The 12950-nt window shown below is 37.0% G+C and overlaps 1 protein-coding gene across 3 annotated transcripts in view; it reads left to right on the forward strand.

Annotated features, from left to right (window-relative positions):
* The first annotated feature begins 535 nt into the window (after nt 1-535).
* LOC134820426 (probable splicing factor, arginine/serine-rich 6) overlaps nt 536-12950 on the forward strand; it is a 41180-nt gene continuing 28765 nt past the window's right edge. Inside the window, exons 1-6 of one of the 3 annotated variants that reach the window (XM_063830804.1) lie at nt 543-571; nt 8351-8542; nt 8712-8832; nt 9107-9454; nt 9676-9750; nt 10256-10648. In XM_063830804.1, coding sequence (XP_063686874.1) covers nt 8353-8542; nt 8712-8832; nt 9107-9454; nt 9676-9750; nt 10256-10337 — 816 coding nt within the window. In that variant the 5' untranslated portion in view covers nt 543-571; nt 8351-8352 and the 3' untranslated portion in view covers nt 10338-10648. Of the gene's footprint in view, nt 572-8350; nt 8543-8711; nt 8833-9106; nt 9455-9675; nt 9751-9885; nt 10085-10255; nt 10649-12950 lie in introns of those variants that run through there. The other 2 variants (XM_063830805.1, XM_063830806.1) reach the window with 2 other exon arrangements.

A 12950-nucleotide genomic window follows, 5' to 3' on the forward strand; every position in this document is an offset into this window, starting at 1 on the left:
CCCCCCCCCCCCCCCCCGTCATGCATTTTATGAAGGTAGCTGTTTGCTATTCGCTGGGATTTCAATCACATCACAAAGGAAAAATGACAGTAAAGCTACAAGAGCCTTCTTGGTGTGGGATTCTGCGGGCATATTAAGAATGAGACTTTGTTCTTCTCTACTTCTGAGCATTCTCATAGCTGCTCAAGGGGTCAGGGGAAAAGCTGTCAAAGAAGTACATGTGGGATCCATTCTATTTAATCTCATTCCATCTTTCGAATCATATGACTGTTAACAGTATTCTTGGTATTTTATCTACACAGCTTGGACATACCAGGCAGCTGTTGCTATTTGTTAAAAATAAATGAACATATTCCGGAGATTTCAAAATATTTTTGTAGCAGTGGACCATTTCTGTTACCTTTGTATTGTGCTCTGCCAATTGCATCACTTGATTTAATTATATACATTATACATATATATTGTTTGAATGACCTTTTTTAACAGGGTCAAATAGTATAATAAAGGGAGCCCTCACTCAGAATCTTCCAAGATAATACTTTCAACACTACTATATAACAAATAATTTGAGGTATGACCAAAATGACCAACATGACAAAAATGTAATGTAATTGGAGGTATCAAATCTATTCAATCAACTTCAATCAACTTCAATCGACTTCAATCAATCTTTTTATCTACAACCAACTCAACCAACTCAACATCATGAACGATTCATTGGAAACATTTTTCGGCAAATTATTGATGGAATGTGATACAAAATGTAAAAACTGTTCAGATCTTGAAACTCGCGTGAAGTTTCTGGAGCGTAAAGTGTTCATTTTAGAGGAGATTGTTCAAACCTCACAAACAATAGCAGAGATTAATGAAACTATTTCGCCTCAAAGTGGAAACCAATCAATTGCTCAATACAAGTGTTTCGATGTATCAGTGCAAACGGACTCCAGCAACAATAACATTCAGTATGACAATGAATGCGAGGTACCAGAATCATTTTTGTTGATTGATGATGATGGCTATGTAGAAGCACCTCTATCAATTATTTCTAACAACATAGACATTTCAACCAGCGAGATTACAGACACTTGCTCAGTTATTCCAAGAAGTGGTGAATATTATGCAGGATTAGATTTAACACCTGTGTCAAGTTCAGACCTTACTACAGACTATGAAATCCCTGATATCGCCATCACACCTGTTGAACTTATTGAACAGGCACCATTCAGCAAATTTTCTGTTGAAATCTTATTTGAGGAATTAAAGTTCAGCCACCACTTCCATAACAGGAAATCAGTCTACTTTGGGAAACATCCTTACGTGTACAGTGGAGGAATGCATGACCCAAAGAAGATCCCCCAGGGATCTTACATGGCAAGTATATGTTCCTTTCTAGATGAGCTATTCCCAGAATACAACTACAACAGTGTTCTGGTCAATCTCTATGAATCTGGAGAGGAACATATGCCTGCTCATAGTGACAATGAAGAATTTATTGAAGAAGATTCGTACATTGTAACAGTGTCCCTTGGTGCTTCCAGGATGATGCAGTTGACTGAAATCAAAACAGGACAAGTGGTGACTTCCCTAATTTTAGAACATGGAGATGTATGTCTTATGTCCAAAAAGTCCCAACATCAATTCAACCATGAACTATGTCCCGATCCACTATGCACAGACAAAAGGATCAGTTTAACTTTTAGACTTATCAAACCAGTTGTCTGCAGTCAACCAAGAAAATCACCTTCTACAGCTAGTGGATATGTACCCTACAACGAAAGTGAATTTGAAGTCCACCATTCCAGAGTTCAGAGTTCAGCCAAGTCAACTGCAGCGCCTCCTTCACCTGAACAGATCCCAAGTGACCTGCCAATTGATACCATCTACATCAGCAGCAGTATGTTCAGGGACCTCAACGGAACTCTACTAAGTTCGAGGAAGCAGAAAGCTAAGGTGTTCTTCTACCCTGGAGCGAACTCTGCTCAAATGTTAAATAGGCTGTTACATGATGAGGAGTTCAAAAAACTGGACAAAAAGGATGTAAAGCGTGTTTTCATACTAACAGGCACAAACTACGTAGATTCTGTCTGTAACAATTATATTTCTATGAAAAATGCAACAGAAGGAATTGATCAAATACTTAGTATACTTTGGGGAATGTTTATTGGAGCAAGAATTTCAGTTATAAATATTTTACCTAGGAACAGTTATAACAAAAATGAAGTTATCAACGAATTAAATAGGTTTATTTCTAACACCTGCTCTAGCCATGGGTTAAATTATATAGATTTAGAACGTACCAATAGACTATTTACCAGCCGAGTTACTGGAGTAAGGAAACAGGTATTTTTCAAAAAGGGAATAGATAATGTTCACCTTAATATCAAGGGAATCGCCAGGTTGGCGAAACATTTAAAATATTTATCCCACAATGCAAATGAGCAAACTTAGTCTCTCCATTCAGTTTGTAGAAAGTTCTGTAGTTAAATGAGTATTTGATACTTTTATCAAAGAATCACATTTTAAATTATTAAGTCACAAATAAATCAGCATGACATAAAACTAAATGTCATGAATTTTATTTAAATTGCTTGAAGAAGAAACGTATAGATTTGTCCTCCTTTTAACTTTATTATTACCACATTCGTACCTCAATAAACGATAATCTCTCTCTTGGTCTATGTAATATACAGGGTGGCCTGACTAATCTGGCAAAAACTCTCGAACTACAGGAGCTAATATTTCGCGAAAAGCTTGACATAATTGGAATTAATGAGACAAACCTTAAATCTGATATAGACACTAGTACACTTAACTTCCCCTTAAACTTTGATTTTATAAGGTGTGATAGACCTAACGATAGAGGAAGAGGAGGGTGTGGTATATTGATCAACCAAAATGTAAACCACAAATTACTCAATTTAGATATAACTTACTCTGATATTTCTAAAATCGAAGCTATATGGATACAACTCAAGGATGCCAATCTTTACATTTGCTGCTTCTACAGATCACAAAACTTTTGTCACCTAGATACTTTCCTTGATTATATGACTGAATGTATGATGAAACTTCAAGGTAAGAAAGTAATATGGATTGGCGATGTTAATGTTAACCAAAACTCTTTATCTGATCTAGATTATAAAAAGTTAGATATAACAATGAAGCTCTTTGGAATGATACAGACTGTTACAGGAATTACTAGAGTTGCAAACTTAGATGGTAGGATAACGCAGAGCACAATAGATGTTGTCATGACTAACTGTTACTCTAATTTCATAGAGTGTAAAGTACTTGATGATAGAATAGGAGATCACCAAGCTCTCAAATGTGTTCTCGACTTTAAAGTAAGTAAAGCTAGTAAATTCCAGAAGGTTCTTATCAGAGACCACTCCTTAAACAATCTGAAAGCCTTAAGCTATTTTCTGGGATCCTGCAGCAACTACAGTAATATTCTAAGCTGTACTAATGTAGACCATGCCCTAGATGGACTTAATCATCACATCCAGGAATCGTATGATAATTACTGTCCACCTAAACAGATAAAATGTAATAGTAACTTTCTCTGTAATCCCTCTAAAGAACTGTTGGCAGAAATACGGAAGAAGAAGATGCTTTTCAGAAAGTATAAAAAGTGTTTAGGACAATTAAACAAATTCAAGTGTAATTGTATTAATGGAATATGTAAATGCAGAAAAAGTGAACTACATAAGAAATGCTCTACTTCGTGGGATAACTATCGTCCCCAAAGAAACTATGTGACAAAATTATCGAAAGAAAACAGACGTACAAATATTGTTCAGGACCTTACTGTGAAAAGTGCAAAAAACGATTTAAAAGGCATTTGGAAAACTATCAAACATGCTTCAAACTTACCTGGAAAAATAAGTAGCTCTTCCCCAAGCAACTTAAATGTTAACGGAGTTAACCTGCATTTTGCCACAGTTGGTACAATAATACAAGAATCGATTAAGGAAAAGGATTCAGACGACTTCCTAGAATATATGCCGCCTCCAACAGAGTGTAAACTCTCTGTATTCGAAGAGGTGACTGTTGAACAAGTAAAAGAATATATACTCAGTATACCATCAGATAAATCGATTAACGATATCATGCCCATTAAAATATATAAGTATATTATTCCCCAAATCATCGATCCAGTAGCTCATATTATAAACCTTAGTATGAAAAGTGGAACAATGCCGTTGGCATGTAAAATTGCATCAGTCACTCCAATTCTTAAAACTGGTGACCCTAATGATCCAAATAACTACCGGCCAATATCCATACTCCCCCTACTTGGAAAATGCATAGAATATTTTGTTAACCAACAGCTTACAGAGTATGTTGAAACAAATAAACTGCTTACCAACCATCAGTATGGTTTTAGAAAAGATCATTCCACCACTTTTCTAATGCTTAATCTATTTGATAAAATATTTACGTCTAAGGAATCACAGAAGAAACCTGCAATTGTATTCTTAGATATCAAAAAGGCCTTTGACACAGTAAGCCATAATATTTTATTAAAAAAACTTAAGTATTATGGAGTTGATGGCTTTGTCATAAAGTGGTTCAAAAGCTACCTTGGGGACAGAAAGCAACACACCAAAATACGTGGTAATGTAAGCACATCACTCCCTGTTAAAACAGGTGTGCCACAGGGTAGCATATTAGGACCAATTCTATTTAGTTTATTCATAAATGATCTCAGTAGAAATTGCACACAATCTACTGTTTACTTATTTGCAGATGATAGTGCACTATATTTTGATAACATTTCCCGAGGCATATATGAGAATGTAATTAAGGATATGAAAATTGTGTATGAATGGCTTAGAATCAACAAGCTAAGACTAAATGCTGCAAAATCTTCATTCATTGTATTTGATAGATCACCTAATCTGGACACGTTGTCAATCCCTCTGGATTTGGAAAAAGAATGCCTATTTATAGAAGAAACTAAATCTCAAAAATATTTAGGTCTCATGATAGACAATTTATTGAACTTTCAAGACCATATTGATTATGTGAAATCAAAAATTGCTAAAAGAATAGGGGCATTATACAGGTCGAAAAATCTTCTTCCACTGAAATATAGAAAAATGTTTGTAAATGCTCTTATGCTCCCCCAATTTGACTACCTGGATATAATATGGTGTAGGGCTGCCAAAACCAAACTTAATTCTCTTGATATATTATACAAGAAAGTAGCAAAAATTGCTCTGGATGTACATTGGCAGGAACCATCAGTAAATGTATATAGAAATATGAAGTGGTTACCCTTACACTTAAGAAGACAACTCCATCTATCAACGTATATGTATAAAATTCTTAATGAGGCTGCACCATCATCATTCACAGATAAATTTTCTTATGTATCCGGAGGATCACGTGATGCTGAGAGGTGCAACCTTTATATTCACAAATCCAGAACACACAAAACCTTTACATATTTAGGTGCAAAATGTTGAAATACAATTCCAGAGAACATAAGGACTATAGAATGTAGTGTAAAATTCTCACAATGTATGAAATCTAAATTTATGTCAGATGTAATTCAAGGAGTCTCATCCTATGAAATAAACAATAGTTTCGACTATTTCTACACTCTAGCTATGTGACAACTGAAACAAATTTTATGGTGCTGGAGTTTTTGTCGGGTGGAAAGGCCCCCTGCGTTATATATGACCTAGGTTTTTCCAGAAGTATAGAACTTTAAACATCTCCTTTATTCGTTCCCATTTGTTATCATTGCCAATCTATTATTGTTCTATACTTCTCTGTATATAACTGTAAATAACATTACTAACGTAATCCCAAAGTGGGCATCTATGTAATCTTAATTGTTACCTTCATGCCCACAGTTCACTGTTAAATCATATCTTATTTTATCACTCATTAATTTATTACTCATTATGTTTTACATACTATATCCTTATGTCCCTAGAAGGGTGTTCTGATAACAGTTTTCGACTGACTTGAATGTCCTGCACAGCAGATTGAAGCTTCTTAAATTATTTTTATTCTTATTGTATTGCTGTGTAAATTTGATTCTAATTCTAATTCTAATTCTAATTCTAATTCTAAGACATTTCGTCTTGACCGGTATAATTTACTATGTTGGTGGTGGTGAGTGAGGGCTCCCCGTGTCAAACAATCTACCCAACTGAAGACACTCTTACCATCCAGTTTTCCGCAGTCATTGATTGACATAAGCACTAAGCAGGAACATAAGAAAAACTTTTGTTATGGACAATTTATTATAAAACTTAAGTGTATAGGATGAACTGATAATTGCATGACGTACAATGTACATTATATTTTTTATCTGAGGTCAGACATTACCATTGTAATTTTACTTTTTGAATCATTACACGATGTACATGTACCTTATTCTGATTTGCACTTATTCATCAAAGCTATGAAGATTTGGTGCCCCCTCACAAAGTAGAAAGGTTAAGTTGAACTAATTAGGAGATTTGATTCACTGGTAAAACTTCTTAAATAGTGTGTTTAGCTAGAGAAAAACTGCAATTTTGCTAGCACTTCTAAGTAAGGTTGTCAAGATTGTTACACATTCAAACGATATTTTGGCACCCCACCCCCCCCCCCCCCCCTCTGGACCAGTGGCGTAACGAAAGGCCCTGCTGACCCCGCTGTGCAGGGGGGCGCCGTCTTAGGGGGGCGCCAAATCGTCGTTTGAATGTGGGACAATTTCGAAAACTTAACTAAAGTACTAGCAAAACTGCGCGTTTTGCTCTAGATACACACTTTTTTAGAGATTTTTCCGGCGTATTCTTTAAAATCACCTAATTTGTTCAATTTTAGGGAGGGGCACCAAAAGGGGAGGGGGCGCCAACAGGGGGGCGCTTTTTTTGGCAGGGGGGCGCCAACAGGCAACGTTACACCACTGCTCTGGACGACAGGTTCAGCGTGAGCGGTGCCTTTTCTTATGACACTGTTCCGACTTCCAACTGAAGTCATTATCTACAGTATGTAAATTGATTAATGTTAAATTAAACTTGATTACGACATTTTATTTGTTTATAATAAATCGTTCATCACAAATTTGACATTAGGGAAGGAAGTTATCCAAACAGCAACCATGTCGACGTCACAAAAAATGAAGGACTTCACGTCCGAGCCGATGGGTGAGAAGGCTGTGAAGTCATTGGCTGGTATCGGAGAGAAACTGGGTGATAAATTGATTGATGAGGTATTAAATGCCTTGTGTATACTCTAGATTAGATTTTATAATTATCTATTTATTTAAGCTTTATCTTGCAAGATAAGGTATGAATATGATCAATTTCACATTGAAAATTACAATATAGGGAGTATACTTGCATACTAGTAAAGCACAATAGCTGCCATTTTCCTTCACAAGACAACACTTAAAGAATTTATTTGATTTCTTTCTTGTAGCTCACTATCTTGGCCTTTGCTGAAACATTAATCTCTTACTTTCTTACTTTACCAGGGTTTCCAATACGCATACAACGTGCTTGGACAGTTCTTGGTGCTGGGTAAAAACGAGGACCTGATGGTTATGTGGCTGAAGGACAAAATTGGAGCCAACTCTAAACAAGCCGGTGATTGCGCCAAATGCTTGAATGAATGGTGTGATGCTTTCTTGTAATCTCTCTCACAAAACGGGGTGCAGTTATTAACAAGACGAAACTCAGTACATGAAATGTTACGATTTTTTGTAGAAAACACTTCAACAAATATTGACTGATTACACCGGATTATGCTGTTGAAATTAGGTTTATGTTACCAAACTGTTTTTATCCTCAATCAAGTTCTATATTCTTGTTGTTTAATGTTGTTAAAATTCCTGGAGTTTAATTTTCTTGAGCCTCTTAAATCTTAAATCTATCACTTATCATAAGTATTCCTTCTAATTCTGTCCGAAACTTTTAACTTTGGAACCTGGCCTTTTCGCTATAGAACCTCCTCGAAACTACCCGACCTGTATTTATTTTAACTCATTTGTCTTGCTTGGCGGTGCTGTTTTTAATAGGTTTGGATTACAGAATTGTTATTTTAATCATACAAATTCAAGGTTACTGAATTTATTGTGTTATGACAATTACTTTTAAAATATTTATGTCGAACTATTTATAATTATTTTCACCATTCTGTACCAAAAGATTCTAATTCCTCTTCAATCAGCCTTTTTTAAGGTGTAATTCCCCTTTTATTGAAAAAAATGCTTCTCTTCACCGGAAGCTGTTGATACTGTAAGCAATGATCTTAATATAAAGTTGACAGAATTTGACATTTTTGTTTCTCATATGTTAAGATTTCATCATCATAAACTCCAGTAACTAACCCAACTCACTGCAAGGCATGGCACGAGATAACTGGGACGGAGCAGATCCCAAGTATATCGGTAAGGTATATGTTGGTGGTATCGGAGCTGATGTGACACGCAGTGAACTTGAGGCAGAGTATGGCAAGTACGGATCTATTCGCGATGTCTGGATTGCACATAATCCTGCTGGATTTGCTTTTGTTGAGTTTTATGAAGAGAGGGATGGTAAGTGAATTGTACTCTTTTTGAAATTGAACAGAAACATGTCTTCCGTGTTTAAGGTCTTTCAATTTCGATTTTAGGTTTGTAATTTGAATATTTAACAAGTTTTTCTAATTCGAGTGAGGTAATTACGGCTGGCAACGTTCTTTCACTTACAACATTCTCTCCTCAGCAACGGACGCAATAAGAGCAACTGACGGAAAAAGAGTTTGTGGGTACAAAGTATCAGTAGAAGCGAGTCACGGAAGGAAAAGCAAGCGGAAGCGGTACTTAGAGGATGTGCGCTGCTACAAGTAAGTGTGAGATCCCCCCTCCCCCCCCCCTAGTGTGAGGGTGCGACAAAACAGCTTCACAGTTTCAATAACTACGGTAATAACGGCGAGGGTTCAATACATAGGTCCCACACTCTTATACCATTAACCATAACTTCGTATTGTTTGCACATTCTGGACACTTCTGTTGCATTGTCATGAACATACACGAGTAATGTATAATGTATATCCGTGTTTTTTATGCAATATAATCTATAAAAGTAAATACTTTCTTTGAAAATAACATCTCCCTCAGCTGTAACCGGTGGGGACATCTAGCTAAAGTTTGTACTCGTGCGTATGGAGACTACAGAAGGTCACCACCCCGTGGAGGATCCCGTTCACCGGGCCGAGGATCCCGTTCACCACGCCGCTCACGATCACCCCGACGAAGTGGTAACCGCTCCAGGTCCCGGTCCCGGTCTCCACGGCGCAGGACGAGATCTCCCTCACCTTGCAGATCTAGATCTCCCCGCCGCAGTAAAGACAAATCTCGTGATAGATCTCGTGATAAGAGACGTGATAGGTCCGGGGATAGGAGTAGGAGTAAGAGAAAGACGAAGTCAAGGAGTCGTTCCAGATCTAGAGACCGCAGCCCCAGGAGGTTGGTAATTTAGGTTACCTGGATTTGTTTTCTCGAGTGTTCAAACAAAAATAGTCGTTCTGAGTCTTTGAAGGAAGCAATTTGAGTATCTTAGTGGCGATAATATGGGTCACTAAATAACCTGAAGACAAATGCTGTAACGTTCATCTTTCAAACAATTTGGTTGCTTTTTTTTTCTTTTTCTAAAATGAAGTTAGAAGTGTTACACTCTGGTTTTTCAGGAGCAAATCACGTGAAGACAGAAGTAAATCTCGTGAAAAGTCACATGAGAGGTCACGTGACAAATCTGCTGAAAGGTAAGACTCATTTTATGAACTTGTATTCAGTCATTCATGAAACTAGTCTCTTCTTTACTGGTTTGATTGTCATTATTGTAAGTATTTTATTTTTATGAGTCACATTTGAAAAGTAATCACATGACCGCCACATAGGTGTCAATCTGCATTTCAACATTGATATCAACGGTATTTCAACATTGATATCAACGGTATTTCAACAATCAACATTGTTATCAACAGCATTTCAACTTAAATCCAACAACTACATACGTTTATATCTACGACTTCTTATGAAGCCCAGCAAATTCAACGTTTCGTTTATTCGACTACTTTAAGTTTTAACTGAGCGAAAGTAAGTACTGGGACTTAATGGTGTGGCACATTTTAACTTTTTACAGATAAACAAACTTGAGATTACAATTTATGTGGGCTTTTCTCCTTTCAACAGAGCTTGAGATGCTTTCTATTTCATTATATTTATTAACGAAATATTAACTACTCTCACTACCTGTTCCCTGTTTAGATCTGAAGAAAGGAGGCACTCGATGAGCCTAGAAAAAGATGATTTGAAAGAAGATTTCGTACAGCAAGATGAGGAGAACTAAGAAAGTAGTTAAATTATAATCAGTGAACTGTGCCTGCCTGTTTGTATTGTGGCGAAACTAAAACAAACAGTTTATTAGTGGGGTGATTAAATGTAACATCTTTGTTTTAACTGGAACTTGTCCACGAGGGACATGCTTTTTTGTTTTTATATTTTTACTGAAAGAATGATTGTGCATCTATTTTGAAGTACCGAAACTAATTTTGGTTTGTAATTGGAAAATCTGTGATTGTGCGTTTTTTCAAACTTGAGCGCACTTTATATAAGATAAATTCCCTGTAACAGTGTAACTGTTCGAATGTCGACCCATGATTCAATTGATTTTCTCATTGTCCCAACTAACTGAAGACTATATTGAGGTTATCTGGTCCATTCTACTCAATTTGTCACCCTGCATCTTCAAGTGGGTATAAACGATTTCAGTGTAATTTTCCAATCGTTCATTCGGTGGTCACTCGAGGTCATCGAGTTTACACTCAAGATAATGCATGTCATGGTACATTTAACATTAGTAATCGATCAAACGATGTACAATTCTTGACTATCCCCACTAACGCGCCCGAAACCACCTTTATACGTAAGGCGCGGTAACAACATTGTGTTCAGAGATACCGACTGTCTTACTAATTTCGAGTGTCAGCATTAATTTAAGCACGCGCTAGAATTAACCGCTCAAACAGAGTGTTTAAATTCGATATCAAGGAAAATTCGTTCAATTGAAGAGTAGTAAAGATTAATTTGACAGTCAACCGGGATCATCAGTTAGATAAGACCTCAACAGTGTGATAAATGATTATCTAAACCTCGTAAATCCAAAAACGGGCTGTAACCGCCAAATGTATGATTCGCATAAAATCCACGGTAAAATAATCTTCGACGTAAGGCTCATGGTAGTCGGGTGCCGCGCGGACTTATCGCTCGGTCGATCGAGCGATAAGTAGCTCCTTATCGCTCGTGCGCGTCGTCACTTCAAGCACAATTGCGCGTCGTATCGTACTCGATGCTTGCCAAAGAGCTTTAATACTTTGGTTTTGGCGTGTTACATCTGAAGTCCAGAAGATGAATCCGAGATTGTGGAACCAGATGATACGGTTTTTGAGGCATTTTGATACGGTCATTTCAGTCTTTTAAAGTAGTTTCAGAGTGCTGGAAATGGTTGTACGGTGTAGGGGGATGTGTTTACTAACTATTTTGACGTCAAAATAGTCGCCCAAGACTCCCTGAGTCATGGAATGAACGGAATGAACAAAAATGAAATTTTTTTCTAAAACTCGTCGGATTGCCCCAAAACAGGTCGGAATCGTTTGGTATTGACCCTTATAGTGTTCCTACAAAGTTTGGTGGCCCTAGCACTCCCAGAACGCCCACTAGAGACTTAATTCCATTTCCGTATCAAAAAGCTGGTTCCTGAGTATCCGATATTGATACGGTCATTTCAGTCTGTTAAAGGGGCTGCAGAGTGCTGGAGATGATTGTACGGTGTAGGGGGATGTGTTTACTAACTATTTTGACGTCAAAATAGTCGCCCAAGACTCCCTGAGTCATGGAATGAACGGAATGAACAAAAATGAAATTTTTTCTAAAACTCGTCGGATTGCCCCGAAACAGGTCGGAATCGTTTGGTATTGACCCTTATAGTGTTCCCACAAAGTTTGGTGGCCCTAGCACTCCCAGAACACCCATTATACCCTTGGCTGGATTCAAGAATTTAGAACCAGTTGAGCAGATAAAACGGATTTTGAGAAATTTTGTCTGCTTGTGTTGTTGCAGAGAGTTGAATTTGGTTCAACAGTATTCAAACAAGATGTGTTCCAACTTAGTTTTGTAGCCCTACCAGTTTCAGAACGTCCACTAGAATCCGGTTCCATTTTCTTCCAAGAAGCTGTAGACAAGGTTGTTTGAAATTTAAATTTAACCTCTCTGGTAATACAACTTTTTACTTGGATGGATTTCAATAATTAAAGAGAGCATATTGTTACTTTGTTATTTTTGAGATTTGATTTTTTGATATCATATGTATAAATGTATAAATCAGTTTCTACAAATTGTAACAGCAATTGGCAGTAATAAAGCGGTAGTAATAGTTTTGCACAACATCAATCATAATATCATTCAATACTTCAATACCTTCAAAATAATTTAACTCGGTTATAATAATTTAAACGCAGATCTAAAAGAACTAAGCACAGTAGTAGGATGAACTTCCAGGCAAGGTTGGAGGAAGGTAGAGGTGAAGCTGTGGGTAAGGATAGTAGGCTGGGAAGGATCCATTTCTGATCCAGAGCTGATGATTTGGGTTGAGCTGATGATTTGGGTTGAGCTGATGATTTGGGTGGTACAGATGAGTTGGGTGGTACAGATGAGTTTGGTGGTACAGATGATTTGGATGAGGGACGAGAGGAAGACAGTTCCTTAATACAATCTAGACTATGTTTGGAAATAGATGGATCAATCTTTACATAATCAGAAAACTTAGGCAAATCTATATCTGAACGTTTCAACTTCTTACTCTTAAACTTAGGTGCTTGCTCGAAATCCTCGTCTGAGTCGACAGAGGGTTTGACTGAATGTTTACGTGACTGATTATCTAACTTGGCACCTAGTTCCTTCCTAT

Source organism: Bolinopsis microptera, chromosome 9 (assembly GCF_026151205.1).
Source record: "Bolinopsis microptera isolate Bmic1 chromosome 9, MBARI_Bmic_1.0, whole genome shotgun sequence".
NCBI classification, from domain to species: Eukaryota; Metazoa; Ctenophora; class Tentaculata; order Lobata; family Bolinopsidae; genus Bolinopsis; species Bolinopsis microptera.